General features: G+C 40.9%; 1 protein-coding gene and 1 long non-coding RNA gene across 2 annotated transcripts; both read left to right on the top strand.

The window, feature by feature from the left end:
- Window positions 1-12971: 12971 nt before the first annotated feature.
- On the top strand, window positions 12972-25450 carry RAB21 (RAB21, member RAS oncogene family). Its single transcript, XM_072863630.1, has 7 exons — window positions 12972-13386; window positions 20573-20632; window positions 20815-20922; window positions 22444-22507; window positions 23331-23385; window positions 23814-23902; window positions 24754-25450. Exons 1-7 carry the CDS (start codon window positions 13240-13242, stop codon window positions 24891-24893), a joined length of 663 nt encoding a protein of 220 aa, XP_072719731.1. The 5' UTR covers window positions 12972-13239; the 3' UTR covers window positions 24894-25450.
- LOC140652629 (uncharacterized) lies at window positions 20932-22203 on the top strand. The gene is made up of 2 exons (XR_012042893.1): window positions 20932-21418; window positions 22031-22203. It is a non-coding gene; the product is annotated as an uncharacterized lncRNA (long non-coding RNA).
- Window positions 25451-27290: the final 1840 nt, after the last annotated feature.

The following is a 27290-nucleotide window of genomic DNA, read 5'->3' on the forward strand; positions in this document are numbered from 1 at the left end:
TATCTTGCCGGGCACAGAGGTGAGACTGACAGGCCTGTAGTCCCCCGGGTCTTCCTTTTTTCCCTTTTTAAAAATGGGGGTTATGTTTCCCCTTTTCCAGTCAGTGGGAACTTCACTGGACTGCCACAGCTTCTCAAATATGATGGATAGCGGCTTAGCAACTTCATCTGCCAGTTTCCTCAGGACCCACGGATGCATCTCATCAGGTCCCATGGACTTGTGCACCTTTAGGTTCCTTAGATGGTCTCAAATGCCTCCATTGAAATAGGATCATTTTCCAACTCCTCCCATCTCTTGCTTTAACAGTAGCAACAGCTGTCCTGTACAAAAGTGAAGTAGGGAGCCACGAAAACGGACCCTGAGGCTTCAAGGTGCTAGCTTGTTGCCTGTAATTCCCGTGACCCAGCCATGAGAAAGTACTCTGTTTCCCTTCTCTACGTGCCTGGATCTTGTATTGTTCTTTTGTCAAACGCCTGTAGAGACATCAGCTTTTCTAGGAACCATCAAATGCACCATCAAATCAGAGCAGAAGTCTCAGCATCCCTCATGGAAACTGGCCAGTGCTAGATGCCTCGAAGGAAGAATCAACCTGAAGTAAGAGAATTGGCCTGGACAATTAGGAGCTGACCTGCATGTAGTGGATGTTTCTTAACTCACCTCAGTTAGAGGCTGAATTTCCTGAAACTTTGGAGTCTGTATCATTCCTTCAGTCACCGCTGCACATCTGGGGAGCCCAGGAGTCAAGAATTGAGACTTGACAGAGCTGGGAGCTCAGAGGTGCCTGCTATATAGCATTTTAAAACTCCTGTCATGCTTTCACCACCTGAAAGGCAAAGATGACTGAACCTAGACTTAACGCCTGTTGCCCTTGGAGATTCACAGCATTCCCCTTGCAGTTGTCCTCGCGTTGTAAGGACAAGGCAGATGAGAAAGTGCCACCATTTAAACTAACTGTTGCTTTTACATGAGACAAGAAGGTGCAGAACAGCTGACACAAAACCAAGCTCAGTCATCATTAGTTGTTTGAACTGGCATGCATATTTTAAATGAATGAACAAGTTGAAACCAGCTTGATTGCAATATATCAAGAATAAAATAAAGTTTTATTAGTATTAATGATGCTAGCAATGATTTCTGTGCCTTGCCAGGTGAAGCGATTAAGCAGCTAGTTCTGTTCAGTCAGCAAAGGCTATTCTGTGAGAAAATTCAGGATTTGAATGCAATTCTGATAGGAATTTTCACTCTGAAGAAGCAGCATATAGTTCAAAGTGAATAACACATGCTCCACATCTCTCTGGCTTGCAGCAAACAAACCCTCCTTCCTTGCCTGCAATTCTTCTTGAACTCAGCAAACGGGACTGCCACCGAGCATGGTGGGCTGGGGAGCAGAAAAGCTGGCTCTGTGTGCAGGGGCTTCTTTCATTGCTGGAAAGAGACACTGGCAGTAAAGAAAATGTTCTTCTGGTCAATTCACAACAGGACCTCAATGCCCTCACTGCTAATAACCGGAGTTACAAACACACACACCTTCCCTCCCTTTTTCATGTCTTTATTTGTAGTAAGTACTGTTTAGTAAACTTTACCAAGCTCCCACCCCTGTACTCATGGAAAAAAATGTATTAACCAAGGATGCAATGATATTTTGAATCAAAGTGCTTGTAAAGAAGACTTGGAAAACTGGATTTCCCCCAGAGGGTTTGTTTTGGGTTTTTTTTGCTGGATCTTGGCTGTTATAGTTGGCAAAACCTGTTGTTTGCTAGAAATCTGTTAATAAATCTGTGGGTTTTGTGGTTTTGTTTACCACGCTGTGCTTACTCTCCAGAGGCTGTCTAACCCGGTGCTGAGAGGCAGCCTCCTCCGGGGTACAACGCAGCAGCAGCTTGGTGTAGTGCTTTCACTCATGGGCAGGTGGAGGATTTTGGCCAGCAACACATCGCTGCTGTTGCTTGTTACAACGTGGTTCTCAGAAACGTAATCCTAATCTCATCAGGCAACCTGGAACCCAGCAGGGCCGCTCAAGTTAAGCATCTCCTCACTAGCACAGGAGGTTTCTTGTTTCCTGCAGGACTGAAATGGCGGGTGTGACCCCCCCAGCCCCTCATACTGCCCTGCAGCATCACCTGCTTCAGGCCTGGGGCAGGAGTCGTACCCAAGCATTTTTCTAGACAGCAAATGAGACCAATATTTCTATCACTACAGCTCTCCACTTCTAACAAGAGGTTTTGCATTTTAAAAGAAAATACTTCACTGGTCAAAGCAGCGAGATGATGATTGTTTTTATGGGATGTGTTCTTCTGACAGTAATATGCAATTGCCCTTGATAAACTATACTCTTTTTCCTGTTGTGTCCATGTGACTCTCTTGAAACTGGGTTACTTTGTGTAATTAAATGAAGAACTGGCCTTGAATTAGAAATTTCTAAGGGAAGAAATTATGAGGGGAAGAAAAAGGCCAGCTGACTCTATTTTATTTGTTCAGTCAGTAGAAATGGAAGCACTTGCTTTGCGAGTTCACATGATAATCCTGGTGTCCAGTCACTTGCTCTTTATACAATATTTTAAAATGCAGGACTGAACAGGAGTGATAATTGAGCATGTAATTGTTATTGCTTATTTGTTTACTTGCTCATTACCAGTATCTGTACCGCAAAGCACTTTTAGGAACACTTTGCAAAGGAAAGAGTCTATAAAATTAAATGTATTTTAGAGTGCAGCAATAAGCTTTATATCAATGGTAAGGATTGAATGGTATTATTTAAAAAAGCTTATCTGTTTTTTTTCTTGTTTTGAAGGCTGCTTTAGGATAAACTGCTTCAATTTAAACCACACAATGTGGTCCTAGGATTGCTCCACTTATTGCTCCATGAAGTATATGTTTAGCATGCAAGTTTTCCTCCAAAGTTTAGAAGTCTTAGATGAATGCACTACATTTTAGTGAGATGTGATTCTCATTTGGGCCATTAATAATTCTGACTGTCTTTATTTCAGCAATAAATATGCTAACTACAATATTGAAAAAATAAATTAAATTATTTTAAAATTATTATTAAGTTTCACAGCTGGCAGAGATGGTCAATCTCCTGTGAACTGGGCCTGGTGACTGCCTGAAATACAGCCTGTATCTGGCCAAAGTCATGCCATCAGGCTCCCCATCAACCCTCATGCAAAGCTACCAGAAGATGAGGAATCATTTGCTTCACTTTGTAGTTTGTCTTGGTTTTAAAACTTGTGTTTCATTTTGAATCTGAATTTGTCTGGCTTTGGATTCCTGCTATTAGTTCTTTCCTTGTGCCTGTCCCTGCTACAGCATTGATGAGCTGACCAAAGTGAGCCCTTTCCTGCTTTCTACCCTATTTTTAAACTATGTGCCAAATTCCTTTTTCAGTTTTATTAATGCTATACACTGAGATAAAATAATCTCTTCGTTACTTCCTTATTTCACATCCAGGAATTACCTCAGCCCTGTTGCTGCAGTCATATACTGAGATACTTGTTAGCTTTTCACTCTCATACTCTTTATGTTGCCTAAGAGTTATCACTCATATCCTTCACAATGTTCCTACTTTTCAGGAGATAGCTTTTCATACAGCTCTTGCTGGCTGCCTTATTCTTATCACTGTTTATTGCACGGACAGTGCCACATCCCTTCAAGTTTGATTAGCACTGATTTTATATTTACTTTCCAGGCCATTTAGGAAACACAAGGAGCCCCAAAGGAAACAACAGTTTCCAAAGACGATTGTCTCACCGACAGCTACTTTAAACTGCTCATCCAGTTCTTGATGCACTGAATCTGTGCTTTATCACATTATAAAGTAATTTCTTTCTGATCATTAACATGTGGTGCTAAGTCAAGCACCTTAAAAAATTAGTACAGCTATGACATTATCTTCAAACAGCCAAGCCTGTAATCTCATCTCAGGTTTCTCTGACGAGACCTGTTTTTCCATTAGACTTTGTTGACTGACACACATAATATTCGAATGCTTCATTTAATTGTTAGCCGTTCTTTTGCATCATTACTTTTCTTCATGTCATCATCTGCTCCTCCTCACAGCTGAAGGTATGAATGCCATGGTGAGGATGGGTGAGTCAAGGTCTCTGCGTGTACAGAAGGCTGTACAAGCCTATGCGCAACAGGCAATTATCATTACCAAGGAGTCGGTCTGTGAACTGGCTGGTTGCTGTTATACTGATGATGATTTGGATGAAGATCCATAGTTGATTAAGTAAGCTTTCCATGAGCCAAAGCAGACTGGTTTTGCTCAGAGAAGCTCATTCCTTTCCTCACCCGTGCAATTATCACTGCTTAACTGCAGCTCAGTAGCACTGAAATGTGTGGGCTTTAGGATGTCCCTGAGGAACTCTGTTAGCACCCACGCTTCCTTTCCATGTTCCTGCTCCCGCTATAGGACCTCTTGGAAAATTTACTGGCTGATCAGCCAGTAAGTACAAACCCTTTCTTTTATTATTACTGCTGTGACTGTCAGCACACTGCAAGAGCTCACTGGGGATCAGCTTGCACATCTCTCTCACTCAGAGTCGAGTCTGAGGGAACCTACAGTCCCACCGACTTCCCCATCTTCTGCTGCACCATGCAGCAGCAAGTTACTCTGGTGGGAAGTTTCATCCTTTATACATCCCAGGAAGTAAATAGAGACCTGCTGGGTCTGTACTTGAACCTGCCTGCTTCTGTACTTGAAAACACTGGCATGATTGTTTAAACAAGGTTTGCCAAGGACTGATATTAATCTATGATATTATGATATAATCTATTATTATAATCTATAATATATAATCTAGATATATTAATCTATTATGATTGCATGGGTCCCATTTTCACTTTAAATTTTGACATAATCTTACCAGTTCCGCCTTCCTCTGGAATTTCCCTGGTCTGGCAGCATGAGTTTAAAATGAGCACTTCTGCTTTTTTTTATGTTTTCATTCTTAACACTGTTATAGCATATATCTAGTAAACAGACTTTTGGGGGAGGGAGGTATTGGCTTTTGTAACTATGACATTTTAAAACCTGTTAACTTTATAAGCAGTGGGTTTACCCTCTACTGTTTGGCTGCGCTGCTCATATTCTGCTTGTCATTATCTTAAATTCTTTCTACTTCCCCTGTCTTCCCTCTCTTTTTTTAAACTTAATTTCTGCTCCTACTCATCCAGGTAGGGCTTTTAGCAAAAGTTACCGTTTTGTCTTTCTTTTTAAATTATGGAATTGTGATTTTTCTAGCCTTACAAGCTCTTCTTAGGGGAGTCCCAACTATGATTTCCACTTTTCTTTGTAAGCAAAAAGTTTTCTTCCTTTGGGAAATCAGCTTGTTAGCTAGTACTATGATCAGAGGGCTGGAGTACCTCTCCTATGAGGACAGGCTGAGAGAGTTGGGGTTGTTCAGCCTGGAGAAGAGAAGGCTCCAGGGAGACCTTATTGCAGCCTTTCAGTACTTAAAAGGGGGCCTATAAGACAGATGGGGACAGACTTTTTAGTAGGGCCTGTTGCAATAGGACAAGGGGTAATGGTTTTAAACTAAAAGAAGGTAGATTTAGACTAGATATAAGGAAGAAATTTTTTACAATGAGGGAGGTGAAGCACTGGAAGAGGTTGCCCGGAGAGGTGGTAGATGCTCCATCCCTGGAAATATTCAAGGTCAGGTTGGACGGAGCTCTGAGCAACCTGATCTAGTTGAAGATGACCCTGCTCATTGCAGGGGGGTTGGACTAGATGACCTTTAAAGGTCCCTTCCAACCCAAACCATTCTGTGATTCTATGATTCTACTAACTGGTAATGCTCTTTTTCTGCCCATATTTATGTCCCTGATGCCTAGGAAACCATCTCCAATGCCATGATTCTTTTTAAGCATGAAGTCCAAAGCATGGCTACCTCATGCTGTGTGCTCTACTGTTTAAGAAATGAAAGATGAGGCATTCCTGAAATTCAGCTGATAGTTCATAGCTGGTCTCCAGGTCCTCCAATACGGACTTTCTAAATGGACTGTCACACCATTTCCTCTCCTTCTCCTCAACCATACAGGCAGAATACAGACAAGTTTCTATGAAGAAATTCAAACTAATTTTCTGGTTTGTTTGGTGGTCTTTTATTGATCCCTAGCAATGTCCCTTTCTTGGGTTTTACCAAGTTAATAGTTAATAATTTTGATTAATAATTCTGAGTTAATAATTTTGATACAAGTTACAGTGTCTTCAAAACAAGTTATAGGGTCCCATGTGTACTTTTTCACTATCTTTGTGCCTGTTAAATAGATTATAGCATATTATTTTTACATTCCAGCCATTCAAATTGTCCGTGCAAGCTTCAGAAATGCTATTCATAGCACATTTCTTCTTTTTTATTTCTCTTGCTCATTTCTTGCTGTTAATATAAATACAAAACAATGTAGATGCCCTTGTAATGTGTTTCTTCCCTCAGTACCCTCTTCTGATTTCACCTTGGTTGCCAACTGGGAGGACTAATCCTCATAAATGAAACCTTCAGACCACCTGCTGGAATGCGGACAAATGCTCCACAAAGCTCGACCTCGCATTTGTAGCAGCTGAGGACCCAACAATCCATATTGTGTATCTTCTTCTGGGGCCTCTCCCCAGAAGAAGGGTGCTGCGACCGGCTCTATGCTGGCCCTGAGTCCCAGCAGCCAAACCTCCCAGAGCAGGGCTGCTCTCAGGGCCCCCACACAGGGATGAAGAGGGAGATCATGGATTAACGCTGAAAGGAGTTACAACACCATTCGTCTCTTCTTCATTGCTTTGAGATTCTGTGTAGTTTCTATGGGATGCCAATTTATTTGTTCTAATGTGTCAATGAAGGGAAATTTCTGTATCTTCCAGTCCTGGGGAATCTTGCTGTTATATGCTGCATTTCTGCCCCAAAAGAAGTAGCACAACAGATTCTGTCTTCATGGTCTTTGCTGCAAGTTCTGAATAACTAGAATTCACATTAAAGGCCCATGGGAAATGAAATGGTGTGTGAGAATAGTTACAGTCAGCCAAACTTGGGAATATCTGGACTGAAGCTATGCCATTCTGACAAAAGGCATTCTTGTGGATGACATTTGCCTCATGTACATATTTTACATCTTAAATGTTTTATTTCCTGTAATAAATACGGCCCATCCGCACATCATTCTGAATAACGTTGTCAGAGAACACAAGAATTATTATTATGGCTTAATTACTAATACAGCAAGATCTGCAGCAACTTAGATGGGTGGCTTTAAAAACCTACACTAATCAGTCAAGCGTATTCAAGATAATGGCCAAATTTTCCAAAACTGAGGTACCTGGAGAAAAATTTTAAGTATGAATATGAGAGCAAGAACTTAAAAGAAAGAGGGGGGAGAAACTGAGGAAAAAGTTTTACTTCCTCCTCATTCTTAGCCCAGATCATAATTCCCTCTCCTTTTCTACTTTTCCTAGGGAATGGCAGAATCGCAATAAATTAATAAAGCATTTACCCAACTGCTTCTTTTGAGTCCTTCCTTTTTCCTTTTTTTTTCCAGATCTCCAGCATCTCTCTTTCTCTGAGCTTGCTCCAAGCATGCTGATGCATCTATGCATCATTCTGTCCTGCCCTGAGTTTCGCTCATGCTTTCACCCAAGTGTTCCTTTACTAAAGGGTTTGACGGATGTTCATTGCAGGCCGAGCAGGAGAAGAAGAAACACTGAACAGAATATTTAGAGCCTGAACAGAGCCTTTGCTCCTGCAAGTGAAAATGCCAAGAGCAGGGGGTGGATGAATGGTGGTGCAGCATGCTGCTTGCTGCTCTCAGCACGCATCCAGGATGCTGCTTGTCAGTGAGGGGATCTATCAGGATCACATGGGGATGGTATTTGGCATCGCCATATGTGTGACGCCGTGTATGTATGAAAAAGATAATGCAAAGTGGCAAAGGATTCAGACCTGCTTATCCTGAGGGGGAGTGACATTTACAGACAATTCCTCTTCAACACGGGGAACTGAACTTTTAAAAAATAATCATCTTTTTCTTTACAAGAAAAAATAACAGTTCTCCCTTGCTGGCATTGTTTCTTAGGTAGAAATTAGATTCTATGTTTAACTTGTTCCTACAAATTAGAAACAAATTTCATGGTGCACAAAGCCTCCAAGCACATTACTGAACCTGTCAAGTACATCCCCATGGGTGCACAGAGCCTCTCAGCAGTAAGTGAGTGGGTAAAACATGTTCAGAAAAGTCCCTCTGGGTTAAGGTTCTTTCTGAATTATTTGCTCTTTTCTCTTCAGGTTCATATGCTTTGCTCTTCATCTTTATTCTTCATCTTCAGTACTTGAATAGTCATCTTTCTTTTTGAAGCAGACCGCACCTTTTTACTACATTGATATTTCTTAACATGTGCTTATTGAATTATGATAAGTTAAGCAACCCAAAGTACTAATCTCACCGTAGACAAATATACCTACTATATTTTTGATGGATAGGTTGATGTTACCTGTGACTGCCATTTGGTAGAACAGTGTACTGTCTCTCCGTCTAGACTGGATGTTTGTATCAGTCATGTTAGAAGCACAAATACACACATTTCATTCTGAGCACCTCTCTTTCCTGCCAGGACCGAGACTATATTACTAACTTCATTTTAAATGGGTTTTTGTTGTTGTTGTTTTTTCCCTGTTCTGATTTCCTGCTTTTATGGACATTTGTACAGTTTCAAGGAGCCATTTGATCTTATAAAGCTGTACATTATTTGGCTGAGATTTTGTACTATCTTTCTTTTCCAAGTAAATCTGATAAAATCAGAGCGTTTTACTGCAATTATAACAAATTATGCTCAAAGATATTCTCCAAGGGAAAAAATGCAAATAGAAGACTGACGTTATCTGCAAAACAACTGCCACCTTTTTAATTTACAGGAAAGTCATAATTATCCCGGAAATCAGTTGCGTGTTTTCAATGGCATGGGAGGTGTTCATGCTGTTGCAGGTTTGACCAACTAGAGTATCTATCTCCTCTGTACAGCTACTAGATGTGCTTAAGTTTACACTGGAATTAAGACATGTAAAATTTTTATAAGGAGATCTAATAATGCAAGCCGAAAGAAGCACATGATTTTCACTTTCAGAGATGACACCGCCTGTGAAGTAAAAGGTGTGAGTAAAGTCTTAACCAAGAAAGATAAAAGGTAATGGCAATGGATAAAATGGTGCAATTTGTTTTGGTATAATAACATACAGGGTATTGTAGTTTCTTTGTGAAATAGAACATATGTCTCAAAAGGCATTTTTCATGCAAGATATAATGAGCAACATAGTTAAAACAGAAGGTCTGTAAAAGTATTTTTAGGAAGCTATGTAAGAAGGGGAAGCATACCAAAGTAAATTAAAAAGGGGCATTCTCTTCTCAAATATGCTGAAATAAAATCAACACTTCCCAAATTAAATTAACACTATTAACATAAAGTAACTTGACAGCTATCACTGATAGTTAAACCTGCCAGTCACAGGTGGTGTTCCCCAGGGCCCTGTGTTGGGGCCAGTTCTGTTTAATATCTTTATCAATGATCTGGACGAAGGCATCGAGTGCACCCTCAGTAAGTTTGCAGACGACACCAAGTTGGGCGGAAGTGTTGGTCTGCTTGAGGGTAGGAAGGCTCTGCAGAGGGATCTGGACAGGCTGCATCGATGGGCTGGGGCCAATTATATGAGGTTCAACAAGGCTGAGTGCCGGGTCCTGCACTTGGGCCACAACAACCCCATGCAACGCTACAGGCTTGGGGAAGAGTGGCTGGAAAGCTGCCTGGCAGAGAAGGACCTGGGGGTGTTGGTTGACAGCCGCCTGAATATGAGCCAGCAGTGTGCCCAGGTGGCCAAGGCCAATGGCATCCTGGCTTGTATCAAAAATAGTGTGGCCAGCAGGAGTAGGGAAGTGATCGTGCCCCTGTACTCAGCACTGATGAGGCCGCACCTTGAATACTGTGTTCAGTTTTGGGCCCCTCACTCCAAGAGAGACATTGAGGTGCTGGAGCGTGTCCAGAGAAGGGCAACGAAGCTGGTGAAAGGTCTAGAGCACAAGTCTTATGAGGAGTGGCTGAGGGAACTGGGGATGTTTAGCCTGGAGAAAAGGAGGCTGAGGAGACACCTTATCGCTCTCTACAACTACCTGAAAGGAGGTTGTAGAGAGGTGGGGTTCGGTCTCTTCTCCCAGGTAACAAGTGATAGGACAGAGGAAATGGCCTCAAGTTGCGCCAGGGGAGGTTTAGACTGGATATTAGGAAATTTTACTTCACTGAAAGGGTTGTCCAGCATTGGAACAGGCTGCCCAGGGAAGTGGCTGAGTCACCATCCCTGGAGGTATTTAAAAGATGTTTGGATGAGGTGCTTAGGGACGTGGTGTAGTGGTGGACTTGGTAGTGTTAGGTTTACGGTTGGACTTGATGATCTTAAAGGTCTTTTCTAACCTATACAATACTGTGATTCTGTGAAACTTGCAGATTTTAATAAGCCATGCTTATCAGATTACAGGGAAATGTGACACTTTAGTCAGCTCTGACAGAATTTTCTGTTCTCAGCCAGATTGGCCTTTTAATTTCATTTAGTACAGGTGGCTGAAGTTTTGGAAGGTACAGGACTTCTCATACAAGAAAATCTGTAATCACAGATTCCAGATGAGAGAGAGGAAAACAGAAATTATGGAATACACTAGTTACTTGCAGCAGCCTACTGTCAGTGAGAAGATGCATCTTCTGACTGCACCACAGCAAATGATTCTTGGAGAAATACAGTCTGCCAGATGCTTCAGTTGGTGTTTTACACTTTGCTGTGCCCTCTGTCAGAAAAACAATGCTCACAGTTACACTGTCAGGTGCATTCAGCACATGGACTTCATACAGGGTGTGTCTCCTGTAGCCCTTTTCAAAGCTTCAGCTCTCTTTCTCACTGAAAGATAGCCTATATTTCCATCACAGTGTTCAGTACAATAATACACTTGACTTAAGACTGAGGAAAAATCACCCATGCAGAAAGTACACTTTTAACCAATAAAATGTAACTGATATATGGATCATTTCTATTCAAAGGAGAACTAAAAAGTACAAATCAGGCATATTCTCCAGTACAATCCTGTGTATTTATGAAGAATGTACATAGAACTTGCTTTTGTTAAAAACAGTAAAATCTACAATAGGAAGGTTTTTTGCTAATAGTTTTCAAGACAGCCTTCCACACAGCCCTGTGTCTCAGCAGATGCATTTGCCACCAGTTACCCATAACAGCCTCAACCTGCTGGGCCCTGCAAGCAGCTTGTGTTCATAAGCACTGATTTCCATTGTCTCTGGCAACCTTAATCCTAACCTGGTCTTACCTCCTCCTTCTGTCCAGCCTGAAAGAAGAATAACTAACATGCCAGTCAGTTTTACTGCCTGTACACTGAAGGCATGATTGACAGAAGCCAGCATCGCTTTCCAGCAAGACAGTATTTTTATAGTAACTTGCTGGAACCACTTATGTGCCAATAAAACTGGGAATTTATTTAAAGAAAAGATACTCCTGAAGATTGCATCTGCATTGATTTTTTACCTTGTCCCATTTCCTTTGTTTACATCTGGATAAAATAAAAAGGTTTAGTTTATTTACATCTGGAGAAAATGTAAAAAAAATCAATTTTGTATGTGAATGTAATGCTGTTATGAGGCTTCTTGCTTCAGGAAATTTGATCTTTGTTCTCCTGGACGCATTCTCTGTTCTTTCCTCTATTCTTTCACGCACAGCAGAGCATTAACAGTATCTGACAGAGAAAAAGGAAATTGCACTATGATGCCTTTTCATAAGCATTATTTTTCTTACCACTAAATGATCACTAGAGAGAAGTTACACTGCAGTAGTTTGGTTTGTGAGGATTGCTTTTAATTACGGAATGATATGCAGTTTTACAAGGCAGTCATCTAGTTCTTGAGTGTATGAAACACTACCAGACCCCTACAATCAAGGAACTCGACAGAATGTTTTTCTTGTGCCTTTTTCATCGCCTGCTCTTACATCTCTGTTTTAAAGCATTACAGACTGGTTTTGTTGCAAACATTTAGATACTCATATAACTCAGTTCACATGGATAGGGCCACTGAAGCTGTAACAAAACCCATGCGTGTGATGTTTATCATCTGTTTGCTAGAGGCTTTGGCCTCCTGCTCACAGGGAGATGCTTGGTACACACATTTGCTGCATTTGAAAGCCTTGTTACGACGTTTAAAAGCAAATTCATATGCGTGTATAAATCTTTCATGGGTTTCCATCTCTACCGACGGCTACTTTCTAGATACGGTAAAGCTATTCGTTACGCTCGGGCCTGGAGTGTCACCCCCTCAACGGTCTGCCTCATCACTCCCCCCCATTACGTGTTGTGGGGGGACAGGCGGGTATTTTTAGAACCTGCACGGGGACAGACCCGAGGAGGAGCTCCCTCCCACCCCACGGTGGACCTCTGCGAGCAGCTGCCTTCGCCCGAGCCGCCGCTCCGGCTGCCCTTTACGGGCAATGGAAAAATTCAGCCGCTGTCGAGAGGTGATTCAGCCGCCCTCCCCCGGCCGCGCAGGCCGGCCCTCCCCTGAGTGAGGAGGCCGCCGCCCGCAGGGCCAGGGCCGGGCCCGGGCCGCCGCCGCCCACAGAGCCGCCGGCAGGCACGTCGGCAGGCACATACACGTACTCACACCGCTGCTCCCGCGCCCGTGCCGGCACCCACGCAGCAGCGAAGCAAACCCAGCCCGCCCGGCGCAGCCCGCCGCGCCGCCCGGCCCGGGGGAGCGGCCTGTGGCTGACGAGCTGCCGCCGCCACGGCCGCCACCCGCCTCCGGCGCAAGCCCCGGCCCCGCCCCCGCCCCCGCAGACTCCGCCCCGCCCCGCTCACCGCGCCCCTCCCCTTCGCGGCCCTTGGGCGGGGCCTCTCGCCGCCGTGGCGTCCAGCCCTCCCATTGGCGGCGGGGGGTGCGCGTGACCGAGCGGCGCGTGACGTAGGAGGAAGAAGACGCCATTAGGGGGAGCGGGGCTGTCGGCTGTGGGAACGTTGTGGTTCTCGGCGTCTCTCCTCGCCCCCATCCCCGGGGCCTCGGCGGCACCTCCCCCTCTCTTCCCCGCTCGCTCTCTCGCTCCCGCCCCGAGCGTCCCCGTCCCGGTGGGCGGCGGCGAGGGTGGTGGCAGAGGCTCGCCGCGGTGCGGAGCGTTGATGTGAGGCGGCGGCGGCCCTGCTCGGCTCGGCGGCGGAGCGCGGATGGCGGCGGGGGCCGGCGCGGCGGCCGGGGGCCGCAGCTTCTCCTTCAAGGTGGTGCTGCTCGGGGAGGGCTGCGTGGGGAAAACCTCCCTGGTGCTGCGCTACTGCGAGAACAAGTTCAACGACAAGCACATCACCACCCTGCAGGTGCGGGCCGGGCCGGGGGCGGGCGGGGAGCCCCTGCCGGAGCTACCGAGCCAGGGCGAGGTGTGGGGGGGGTCCGCTGCTCTTCTCCCCTTCCCTTGCGCACCTTCTAGGACTGCTGGCCGGTGCCAGCCCGCCCCTGCGTCGCCCTGTGGCGCTTACCGGCCTGCCCCTTCCGCCCTGGGGCTCGTGGAGTGTTGCTCCGTAAACCCGCGCTAGGGGTTCGGTGCTTGCCGTCTTGTTTACCGCTTGACGGTGGCCGGAGTGACCACTGTCGCTCTTTAAATGGTGGCTGTCCTCTGCCGAGTTTGCTGGAAGCTAATTTTCTCGTTCTTTTTACGCCTCGGACTTAAGCTTTCGGTACTTAAAGGCCTCGTTTCTATTCTCAATGCTAACTGTCTGTTTTTTCCAGTTATGTATATGAATGTCTTCATTTGAATCTTGGGAGGCATGATTTGAAAGTATTGTTACTGTAATCATTGGTAGTGGACTAATGACTAAGTGTTTCATATGTGCTGCATTTCTGTTAATTATGGTTTTTTTCATGTTTTCAAATCCTACCACTTGAATTACCTAAATATTACTGTTTAAAGAGAACAGCTTTCATAAAATGGTTTATGAGATTAAGGTTTATGATTTAATAACAGAAAAGACTCTTAGGGCTTACTTTCTTGTCACGTTATCTCCCTGAATTTTGGCCTGATTCTTAGTAGTGCTGCCTGCTGATTTATAAAGAACTAAGAAGTGATGTTCCACTTCCGAAATGTGACAGGATGTCTGATTGAAAGTAATGTTTTTTTTTATTACCTGCTAGCGCTGAATGGCATGTATGCCATGGTACAAAATAAAACGTTTATATTGTACATGGTCTCAGAAAACGTGTTTTTAAACTTTGTGTTGCAGGTTGTATGTTAAGTCTGTTGGGATGTCTCCGCTTGCTTAACCTTTTTATTTGCAGTTACACCAGTTGCACAGCATCTTTCTTAGCAGTTGTGAGCATGTATATGAAAGTGTGGTTTTAGCACTGTAATGTATACTGCTCTTAATACTTTTTTTTTGTAAATAAACAAACCCTGCCACCATGTGGGCCACTAGTGAGTTTTGAACTACTTTTGAGGTTCTGTGAAGCACAGAATAAGTAGATTATGCCAAAAAAGAGCCTTAGGGTAGTTGTGCACTATTCCTGCACATCTAGGGGAAAATTCATGTGGGTTGGGTATCTCAGAAGTATTTAATAGTGAGACTTTCCCTTAAAACCAAGGAAACATTAGAGATGCACTAGAAACAATACAGTGAATGTTTCATAAACAGATACTGTTGCTCCATTTTTGCTATGAAGAGCTAAAAAGAACATGTTTTAAACTTCATTACCCTATGTTCATAGTCTGCTGTTGGATAAATCTATTGGTAGGTTTACTAGGCATAGTGTGGTATTTATGGCAAGCCAATTGTAGCTCTGATTGCCATAGAGGTAATTGATATTTGCTATGCTGTAGAAATGACTAGGAGCTTGTAGGTGTCAGAGCTGCAGCTGAAGTGTAGCATTGAGCAAACAATCATTTAAAGTACATCGAAATGATCGTGTATAGCTGAATTCTCATATCCCATGTAGAAACAGTAGAGGTGAGTAGTTTGTCATGTGATGCAGCTTGGTGGGGGTTTTTTTGTTAATCACGTTCTCTAAATCTGTTGTGGAAAACCTACAATTAGAAGTAAAAAGCGAGATGGAATACAGACTCGGGTCATAAATATCATAAAGTGGACCTTTAAATGGTTCCAAAATGTTGACAGGAAAATGTCTCTAGATAGTATGGCTTGAGAGCTTTCAGTTTTTACTGTCTGGAGGGGGGGTTGTGTGCTTGTAGAGGAGTGGAAGCACATGCTCACCCTTGATACTGAGATTTTGTTTCTCCACTGTGATTAGGTTTCTGGTTGCTACCTTGGTCTTTTAACTGACTGCACTGTGTTTCTCAACTCATTTGCTTTTCTGTTCTGAGCCTCCTTAGCTACATATACATCTTACTGATTGTAAAATACAATGTCAGTTGCTGTTGAATCTTACTGTATGTTATGCACGCTTGTGAAGTATTATCTTTATTGTTCTTGTTTTCCTACATCTTACAGTTCTAGAGGAAAGTTTTGGTAAGTTCTTCCACTAGCAAATTAAAACATCCCTTTAAGAATAGGATAAGGAGAAACTAGGCTATCTGATTAAGCAATGGAGTGATATTTTTGCAAAATATCCTTTTTTCCCCCGAGATTAAAGGCTTAATCTGATAAGGTGGCTTTCATGGCATCAATTCAAAGTATTGCACCAAATTACTTTTGTTCCAATAAAGCCAAAATTAGGTAAATACTTAGCTCCTGACTCAGCAAAAGAGCCACAGTGATGAATCGTATGAAGAGATCACTAGATACTGAGATGAGGCTCTCCATCCACAGTAATCTGTCACTTAGAAAAAAGAAAGTACTGCATAGTGCTTTATTCCAATGTGATTGCAATAAAAAGGGTGGTGAGGCTGTAGCCTTCTGGAACCTTTATTTAGTGATGTTGACTGGTGCTTCCTGCAGTGTGAGCCCAGTGATGGGGAGAGCACAGGAAATCTTTAAATTGGTCAGTGTGAATCTTACCTAATGTATATCTATGCTTTGCTATCTGAATTCTAACACTTAAGTATTATTCCATCATGAAGTTAACCTGTGTACTCACAAACAGAGGGTTTCTTTTGTGCTAGTAAGAGAAGGCTTTTAGTGAAAGGGAGCTGTTTCTCTTCTCTCCATGCCCCTCTTCCTAGATGCTAGCTAGAGGAAAATGGTGAACTGGAACTTCTTTTGAGGCTGGGAGGCTGCTGGGATGTGTTGCTCTAGTTATGTTAGCTTCAAGTCATGTACTTAATTTCAATTTGCAGGTTATCAATATCTTAAGGTAGCTACTGATTCACATAAAACATTTATCTAGAATAATGTGAAAAAGCCGATGCAGGAAAGGTAGGGCTTTTTGCAAGTAATGAATACAATCCATAACCTGTTGTCAGACCTGGTGGAACAGTTAGAATTGGTTCCCAATGATTGAAATATTGAGGTCAGTGCTCTTGTCTTGATAAAGCAATTCTAAGATATAAATCAATATCAAGTGAACTGTGCTGGAATTACTCCAATAATAAACCTACTGTCAAACTATTTTTTTTAAATTCAGGTAGACACTTTCTGTTAGTTAATTACTCAAGGTAAATACAACTTTTGTGTACTAATCTCTCAAATGTGTGGAGGACTGCAAAATACCCAACTTGAGAGCTGCTGATGTGGTGCTAATCATACTGATTGCTGATCCTGATTGCTTTGCTGGACTTGCATAAGCTGGAAAAGCTGTCTTGGCTGTCTAAGATAGCTGGGGGCCGGGGGGGGGGGGGGGGGGGGGAGGGAGGGAGGGAGGGAAAGACAATACAGTGAGGTTCAGGGCTATATACAGTGATTGTATGCCTGTCTTGCCTCTGAAGATGAAGCAGTCAAGGGACAGGTGACATCCACCTGCTTTTATTCAGTGACTTTCAAGAGAATCTTTTCCAGCTGGGTCTTCCTTGTGTTCTACTCTAGCCCCTTTATCAGCTCCTAACAGGACCTGATGGACATGTGAAACTGAGCTTTGAGAAGAAAGAATTAAAAGAAAGAAAAGGTTTTCTACAGGCATATAAAGAGAATGGAATTTTATCTCTTATACTTGCATTATTCTTTTCTTCTAAGTGCATGTGTTCTTCAGACCAGTCATAAGACACTAAAGTCAAAATACCAAAATTAGTAGCTTACTTCAAAAAGCTGTTTGAGATTACTTTGAATTAACTGTGGTCCTAGCAAAAATGAATTGTCATAGTAATTAAAATAATATGGAAAGGAGTTACTGATTGTAAGTTGAGTCACAACTCAGACTTAAATTTGTAGTACTCAATTTGATAAATTCTTGGGAGATGAGAAAAAATGTTGAATCTTCTCTGTGTAATTACCTACTGCTGTCTGGACTGTACTGATTTCGAAGGCTTTGATGCTCTTGGCAGCGCACTTTTTTCCTAAACTATTTCAAAACAGCAGTCAAGGCTCTTCCTTTCCTGCTGGGTTCCCCTCAAATTTCTAAAAACTGCATAGTCCTGCTGTCCACCTGATTTTTTTTTTCTCTCATGTCAGAATGAGTGAAGTACAGTAACCTTGCTCTTCCATGAGACAAATGGAACTTGAAGGGGGGGTAGAGGGGTGTGTGTGTTAAAAGGTAGATATTAGGTGGTTTGTCTTTGGCATGTTTGCCACTGTGGCTGAAAAATGCACTTTACTGGTGGTAAATATGCCAAACTTACCCATACCTATTAATTCAAGAACAGAGCCTGCTAACAGTATTCAAGTATATGAACACAATGAAGAAGAATGAAGCATGTAATTTTTTAATAGAGTATTGACTGCTTCTTGCAGCATGTTCACAAAGCCTTCTGCTCATTACTAAGCATGACTGCTTGAAACACCAGGTTCCAGTCTTGTTATTGGGCAAGCTTTTTAGACAAACTTGCTTGTAATCAGGATTTCTGATACAGGATATTGTCTCTTCTTTTTTAGTTAGAGGCCTAAGACTTTAGGTAGACTAAAACTTAATTAGTACCAATTCATCAAGTTTTAATACAGAGAGCAAGTACAATAGCCCAATGTTAAATACCCTTGCCACAGTCTCCTGTGATAATTTTTTTTTTGAAGGAGATAACTAAAAACACCTTAATGTATGGGTCTTCTAATACTTGAGTATATAGGAAAGGAAATGCTCTACTCCTAGTGCTAAAAGATGGTATTGCTATCAAAAGCTCTAGTGACCTGAAGGACTGGTGATGCTTAAGCAAAACTTGTCTAGGGGGATAAGCCTACTTCAATATTTGCTCTGTCAGATAGTAAAGATATCTGTGCTATTAATTGGGCCAATATCTAAAGCCATGATGATATAACTTTATGGATACTGAGTTCTGTGGGTTCTCTTAAGTGTAAATCCTGTTTCTGTGAAGGATTTTTCTGCCTTTTGGTCCAGAAATGTGATTCTCAAACACTTGTGAAATTCATATCAACTGAGCAGATTTGATTGTCAGTGTTGTGACAAATGCAAACAGTGCTCAGAATAGTTTTTCCTTTGAGATTTACAATAGAATATCAAGAACTGTAGTACAGCAGATCAATAAAATACTGCCAGGTAAGATTGATTCATTGTGCCTAACCATACCTTTTCTTAATATGGCCCAAGCATTGGTGAGTTAAAACTTCTGAAGTCACCTCTAAGCTTTTGGCTTTTTAACTCTGGTGTAGTAGATAAAATGATGATATGAAGCCTAGACACTGATCAGATAATCCTTAGGGACAGCTAGCTGAAAGCCATAAACTACTTTCTACAGAGTTTTTTATGAAAGAATTAGTCTTCCTGATGCTTAAGACTTGCTACTCTGCTGTTAAGCTGTTTGTTATAAGTTGGCTAGAGTGCTAAATACTTTTAACATGCTGTCTGGAACTCTTTTCTGAAGCTGACTTCTGCCACCTCACTGTAGACTGAAGGGGTAGCATTAATGCTTTAGTCATGTTGGATACAATGGTCATAACGATTAGTTCTTTGCTGTCTGCTCTTAGAAAGTTTGAGTGTTTTCTGGTATGTCTTATCTCTGTGTTCTGTTTATCAGACTTCGTGGAAAGTTTTGGGGGGAGGTACAACTTCAAAAAAGAAAAGTTTGAGTCATCTCACCTTAGGTCATACAGATGCCAGAGTTGATGTGAGGGAAGTAGCTGAAGAGCAGGAGCTGCTCTGGCAGCTGAGTTAGATGACTTCAACTGTAATACAGGCAGCACTCCGGAGAGGCACTTTTGCAGCAGTTAAGGCTGGTGTAAATTGAACTACTGTGGACTTCTGTTTGTGTACTGGTTGCTTGTGTAGTTAAGCAGCAAGATGGTTCAAGCAGCTGATCTGGCCCATGACACTTTCCACATACACATGACTTTTATTTCAATACCTGGCCAGTGCTCATACAGAGAGCTCATGTTGAGCTGCTACAGTCCAGCCTAAAATAACCTGGGATGAATGTATCATAAAATACCACTGAGTACTTGTTTGTATCCAAATGCAAGTTGAGGTGAAGCTGAAAGGAAAACTGAGTATAATTTAAGGCAAAAGGCAAAAGTTAACTCTTGGCAACTGAATTGTCTGATGTTAACTTGTTACTGCTAGTCTTTAAAATGGCGGGAGCAGGTTCCTAATGTATCAACTCCTTCGGACCCTGTTCTAGCCTATTAAACTTGTATTAAATTATACCCCTTTTTAGCCACTGAATTATACACTTGGTAACAGAGGTGGTGTTTGAAAATGTGGATCATGCAGGCTTGGAGAAGAACAGACATACTCTTGAGTTACTGAAATTAGACTAACCTTGCACTATGCTCTGGTCCTGTAAAATGTTTTCAGAAGACAACGTAGTAGAATTCTTAGAGCAGCTTGTATGCTTATTCTGAGGCTTTTCTTATCCTGCCACTTGCTTTCCTTTCGTGTGTCAGCTGAGAAGTGTATCACTGAGCTTTCAGGAGCAGTGTCTGGAAGAAAAAAAAACCCAAACAAACCACACCACTGCCCCAAAAAAGCCCCCCCAAACAGGTGAGGAGAGTTGTGGGCTCACTTCAGCAAAAAAAAGGGAAAAGATGCAGAGAAGGAAACTTGCGGAATACTAGTGTTCTGAGACTTTTGGCAATAAACTCAAACTATTTTATTTTGTTCTAGTAGCTCACTAATAATGAACTACTTTGCCTAATTCCTGCAAATTAAAAATCCTGTTAGGCTGGTTCCTACCCAAACTTCATGTACCCTTGTGAAATGCTTAGAGTTCAGCTTAGACTTATCAGTGTTGTGAATTCAGACTCTTTCCACGCAACTCTTATCCCTCCCAATTCATTCAAAACAACAGCAAAAAGATGTAGTAAATGATTGGTTTAAGCCAAATTTATTTAGAATAGACTCCTGGCAAACTGTATGAAATTACTAACTGGCTTAGTATTGACTCAGCCTTCTGACTTAAAGGGTATTTTGATCTAGAAATCTGTCTTATTGATTCAGATGTTTTTATTAGTAAATTAATCTGAAGTCAAATCAGACATTTGTCTGTAAAACTTAACTCTAATCTGTTTTGCTTTCCAGGCATCTTTTCTCACAAAGAAGCTAAATATTGGTGGGAAAAGAGTAAACCTTGCAATATGGGTATGTTTACTTTTCTATTTTCCCTCCCCTAGCTAAATAGAATATTTTCCTGAAAAATTACTTAGGTTTACTAGAACTCAAATGTTAGGCACTTCTTAATAAAGTAAAATTTCAAAGCATTTGGAGTGCCTTGAAGTATCATTTGCTCTGTCTTAAATGTTAACAGTGTATTTTAAATGCAGGATACAGCTGGTCAAGAAAGATTTCATGCATTGGGGCCGATCTACTACAGAGATTCTAATGGCGCTATTCTAGTATATGATATAACAGATGAAGACTCTTTTCAAAAGGTACTGGACATATTTTTACTTCTATGTGAGATGTAAACTGATTGAAAGACAATCTGTGATATAAGTATGTAAATAGGTATCTTCTGTTTTCAGCAGTAGCAATATATATTACATCTGCAAATTCAGACCATATAATGGAAGTATACACCTTATTAGTATTCTTTTGAAGGCTGACTTTTTCAGTCTACTAAAGTTCTAGCAGGGTTATTCAAAGAACACCTGAGAATTAGATGTGTGAGTTACCTGTGACAGGCTATAAACATAAACCACTATTGTGATACCATGCAATACTGATACCTACTGTATGAACCAAATTACGAAAAGATACTAAGTGACATGACCTTTTACAGATCAGAGAACTCTGAAATTGCAATACGTGATAGTGGAAACATTACTTTCTCAGTGATAATAGATATTTGGACTTCAAATCCTCATAAAAACCTGAGCATTGATGGCTAATTATTTTACGGCAGTATTAGTTGATCAGTCTGAGCAGGTGAGTTTTTTCCAACGTTGTTCACTCTATAGGATGTACCAGTTTAAAACTGGTGACACTTTCTTAAGTGAGTTTATCTCCGATTAGCTTGTGGTAAAACCAGTAGGACCTCTGTGTAGAGGAGTAAGAAATTGTGGTTGTATGGGCAAGGCTTGGGTTAGCAGTGATAGAAGTAGTATAAGGGTATAGTTCCACAACAGCTTAAGTAATTTAAATAGTCTGATGTAGGGCGAGTAAAGCACTTGTGTTAGCAGTTAAACTCCTGCCCCCCATCTGCAGAATTGTGATGACTTGAGTACTACTTCAACTTGTGCCTTTTCATGCTGAGCCCTACTTAGTAAAATTCTGTGATATCAAAACACTTAAGTTCTCAGAGAAAAGAGGAAAGGTTAATTTGCAGAAGTTATTGCATAACTACCTCTGTATCATGTATCCTAACTATTTTTAGGTTCTTGAAGTGATTGCCTCTCTTCACAACTTACATTCCCTTAAAATAGCAGTCCCTAAGTCAAAGATCCAGTGATCATAGAACTTCAAAGCATGACGACAGAATTGATAACAGATACCTTACCATCAGCTGACTTGACACTCTTGTCCCATCTGTTCTCTCAGGAAACAAACATCTGTTATAATCTAACCTGAACAACTCAGTTCAGGTACCTCTACCTTTAATGTACCATTTGTGATCTGTCAGTAAGTGCCTGTTGATAAAAGATCTCATGCCTGACCTAAAGTGGCCAATGCAGTGAACTTGTTCTTTGGAGTGGGGCTAACATGAGTGTGGTGAGTTATATTTCTGGAGTAACTGAACCATTTTATTTAAGTCGTTTGCTCTTAATTTCAACTGTGAACTAAAACTTGCTGAGCAAGAGCTGTCTAAAGAATATTTTGTCTCTCTCTGTTGCTCTAAACATGTTTGTTTCAAGTTTAGAGTAAACAGTTAATGAAGGAGATGGGTCAGTTCTGCAATGCCTAAGCTAGTAGTATATCAAGTGAAAATAAACTTACCTCTGTTCTTTTTGCAGGTAAAAAACTGGGTTAAGGAATTAAGAAAAATGTTGGGAAATGAAATCTGTTTATGTATAGTAGGTAAGTCTTTTTTAACATGTGATTCTAATGACTGAATCAGAAATGTTTCTCTTGATTAATAGCATCTTCCGAACACTGCTTTGACAGCTTGTACATGTGAAGGGTTAAAGCTTATGTTAATTTTATATTTAAAATTCAGTTGGAGCTAGAAGTTTCAGCAGATCACACTGAGGAAAATAAGAGTTTGTTTTGAAAAAACAAGCTGTTTAATAATGCACCATGGCAGAAGTGCATGGTACAGACACCTGCAGACTGTAGTTTAACAAAGAGAAACATAAACCTCAAATGTGTATTATCCTTCTTGCAAGTACTCAAATGTAATGTTTTTTACTGTTCTCAGTGGCATAGACTGGATGCTTGTCTGTTCTCATAATCAAGTGCTTGGGGGGTGGAATGAGTCTTAAAGCTTGGATATTAGAATGCAACAGAAATACTGGGTTTAGATTTAAAATTGTATCTAGTGATTAAAACACTTTCAGGAGGATAGATGTATGGATATTCTACAAAAACTACCTCTGCAGCACAGATAAGCTGCTAATAAATTACAAAAGAAAAGCAGAAGGCCCAATCAGTGGCTTATATGGAGCTATTTAGCTATCCTGATCTCTCTACAGAAGTAGAACTTCATCTTCATTGCCTGTAAATGCTTGAGTGAAAGGCGATTCTTAAATCATATTGTCATGCTCCAAATTGAGACCTGTGTCAGAGTTGGTCTTCACTGGGACAGCTTGTAAGAAAATGATGGGGAACAATGATTACATGACTGCTTTCTTTTGTGTAATTTTGGAGTACAAAACTTGAAACATTAACTTGTTTCCAACAGGTAACAAAATAGACTTGGAAAAAGAGAGACATGTTTCAGTGCAAGAAGCAGAAACGTAAGTCACACCAATTACTAATAGAAACAGTCATTGCAGAATTACGCTGGAGTAATAAACTTGTGATGCTGTTAACAACTGGCAGGCATAAACCAGCTGGGCCTAGCTGGTTGCTGTGTTAAGTGTACTATTAGTATCTGAGTCCTGGAATGTCCTTACTGACCAAAGTGTGACTTGAGAGTTGCATGTGATTGAAGTCAACATTTGCAGTTTAAATGCATTTCTAGACATGAAACTTTCTTTATTTCCTCTAGTGTTTTTATCAATCGTGGCAGCTTTAACCACATAATTTCCTTTTTACATTAAATCAGTATGTGTAGATTAACTCTGAACAAAACATCTTGTGATCATCTTTGTGCTTCACATAAAGTGGCTTAGAAAGATTGAGTCCTTTAGTACACTGAGGTTCTGTATCTGCATTCCTACAGGTATGCTGAATCTGTTGGAGCAAAACATTATCATACTTCAGCTAAACAGAACAAAGGAATTGAAGAACTGTTTCTTGACCTTTGTAAAAGTAGGTATTATCTAGTTTGTTGGTAAAGAGCTCATTCACAAAATGCTCACGGCTTCAGAATGCTTAAAACCGTACAGAAAAGCCTTAGGGTAAAGTATTACTAAGAACTGACTTCATCTGAGTCGGCTTCAAGCCACTTGTGTACTGTTACAGCTATGGACGTATGGATGCTTACAATACTGCAAATTCATGCTGTACTCAAAGTCTTTTGTCATTTGTTGGAGCACTGACTGCTGTTTCACTCAGCATGTGTAAATAGGAACATCAAATCAAACTTCATGTGACTGGTCTCACTATTGCCTGCTTCAAACCATCTGTTTTAATATCGTTCAAAAATCTTATCAAATGATGCCAATTACAAATCATAAACTCTAAGTTGTAATGATGCAAATTTTACACAGCAGTCTAAGCAAATGTTAAAGATCACGGAACATAGGATAAAAACATTGCAACACAGGGAAGTTGTCCTATTCATTGTGTTCTTATGATACAAGAATTTAAGCAAAACTTCACCTGCATGTCTGAAGAGTAGGTTGGGGTTTTTTAACAGAATGCTCTTGATATGAGTGGGTAGATCTAGCTTTTGAAGTCACTAACTCCAGAACATTTGAGCAGCTAAGGTCTCCCTTAGTCAACCGGAGCTGCTGGATGTTTGGTGTTTTAGGAAGAAGATTTAAGTATGTTCTTGCAGCTATGCCATGTGATGCCTGAGTACTTACTTCTGCATAATAAATAAGAGAACCAGTTTTGCTGAACTTTCTCTCTGTGCATGTAACTTAAATAGACTAAGATCTCAAAGTCTTGTGTAAAAATGCAGTGGAATATAATCTAATACATTTCTTCCTTTACAGGAATGATAGAAACTGCTCAAGTGGATGAAAGAGCAAGAGGCAATGGTTCCAGTCAGTCAGGAATAACAAGGCGAGGTGTACAGATCATTGATGATGAGCCACAAGTACAGAGCAGTGGAGGGTGCTGTTCTTCTGGATAATTATAAGACTGTGCATCACTGCCCTCTCAATATGAAGACTGCCATATTCCAAGTCACGCATTCTTTACCAATGGAGTAATAGAATTAACAGTATTTAAAAATAATCACATGTAACACTGCAGAGACCTTAAGTGCTAAACTAGTGGCATCTGTGACCAGAGAATTGGCATTTTCTACAGTGGTTAACAAAGCAATTACCAATGGCCTTTTTACATATTTTTCTTTAATGAGGAATAATATGCATGTAGAAAAGACCTACTTAAAGGCTTCATTTATATTCTTTTAAATCAGATCATTATTTAATAACTTATATACATTGTTGTTGGAATGGTATACGTTTTTGCAGCTCTTTGTATTTTGTGGTAGATTGAATTGTATCACTTCTAAAATGCAAATTGATTTTTTTTAAATTAGCAGATATCTGAAGTAATATTTTTGCAGGGCCTCCACAAGCCTATAACTGTCAACTACTTTGATATATTCTGTTCATCCTGTATGCCAAGCTGGTAAAATACATTGTAAATTACATATTAAATACTTTATCTGCTTTTACAGTTGCAGGTGCAGAAATATGTACATCAGTCTTGTCAGTGATTGTGAAGTGAATAAGTCAGTGAAAGATGCAAGCTTTTCATGTGTACTGTTGAATTGCTCATTCTATTCCCCCTACCTGAAAACAGCTTTTTTTGGTACATTCATTGCTACAGCATTTTTTAAGCCTTTTCTGGCAAGCAGCAGTATTTAGAGTATCCCCTTAGTGGGAAGAGAATGCTTCCTTAGACTGCTGTTTAACATTGAGGTGTTTGACTCCCAGCTAAAGCAGTTGGCGCATGCATATATCTTGCCTCTGCAGTTACTTTGGCCTCTCAGAATATCCCCAGAAAGTCAAAGCAACTTTAGCCCTCATCTATCTGGTAGCCAGTAAACCAGATGCATGGGAAACTCTTAAGCTGCTTTAATACCTTTGTGTCCCAAGACAGCATTATAAACTCTTAATGAGCATAACTTTTTTTCCCCTGTATTGCAGGGCTTGAGTGAACAAATGAATTGGCATTAACTAGAACTGCTTCTGATTTGGAGTGATTAAATAGAAGATATAAAACTTGCCAGATGTAATTGTAACTTCAGGGATACTACACAGAACTGAACTTACTCCTGACTTGCTCTTTCTCTTGTGAAGCGTTTTGAAGCCCACTTAAGTTTTGGGAAGAGGGTTTTCAGAAAAAGTGTATAAACTACTATCACAAAGGAACACAAATGGTGGTAGCTGAAACTTCAAAATGTTTTGTGCTCTGACTTTTTTTTTACTTAAGTTGTCATGCTTGGAAAAACAGTAAAGGTGATGTCTATGACAAAATAGAATATTCCCTGGCCTTCCTTTTTCTGAAGGGTAGAATTAGTATTGCATATGAATGCATTGAATGGTGTGGGTATGTTCCAATGCACAAAAGGAGTAGTAGTAACTAATCAGTGTGATGTGTAAGAGAAGTGTGCTGTCCTCAATCCAATTCTTATTTTCTCGGAAATAATAGATGGCTTTGATACAGACTGGTCCTGGTGCATTTTTTCCCTTTCTGCCTAAACTGTGGTGTAGGTACTTTCTCTTGAGATTACCATTGCTGTGCTTTTCTGACATGATTGTGTGCATGATGGACAAAGGTGATCTGTTCATGCTAGCAAAGATAAAGTTTCCTGACTGTGCAGAGCTTTGGTGTGAATGTAGAATTCATTATTATATGTGTGTATGTGTAGCAACACTGTTAAGTTAACATTCTCATAATATATCGAACTTAACAGTGAGCCTTGCCAAAGTTGAAGAACAGGTCAGTTTGATCTAAGACCAGTACCTTCAAATCCATACAGTTAGATGAAAGTCAGCCTTGTAAGGGATACAATATTGGCATGAGAAGTAAAATTGGCAAGACTATTTTCAAGACCAGAATCTCCTCATAATAGGAGTTCCAGATTTTTTGATTCAAACTTCACTTTTCTGCAGAGGTGGAAGAAACCAAACAACCTAACCTCAACTAGACTTGATAAGTAGATGAGTCATGAGGGCCTACCTACACCAGAGCATATGTGTTCTCTCCAGACCAGAGCTTTCTCCACTTAGTTGAAGTGGACAGATGCAGTTCTGGTCTGGGAATTAATACTAGGCGTTTACCCAAGAGAATGTTATGTTTGAGTACTTTGAAGTAGAAGCAGTGTGTAGAACCTATCTTTCTGCCTGCAGCTAAAGAGTTTTTCTTTCATGTATTCTGTGGTAGGGGCACTCTGACTTCTGTCAATTACAAAACTAACAAAGCCATGTTGATACTAACTCTTCAGTCTCTGACAAAACAATTACTACTGAAAACTTAGGTGGTGGTAAGGAAGCTTACAATTTTGTATAATTAA

The sequence above is a fragment of the Ciconia boyciana genome, chromosome 1 (genome assembly GCF_034638445.1).
Source record: "Ciconia boyciana chromosome 1, ASM3463844v1, whole genome shotgun sequence".
NCBI classification, from domain to species: Eukaryota; Metazoa; Chordata; class Aves; order Ciconiiformes; family Ciconiidae; genus Ciconia; species Ciconia boyciana.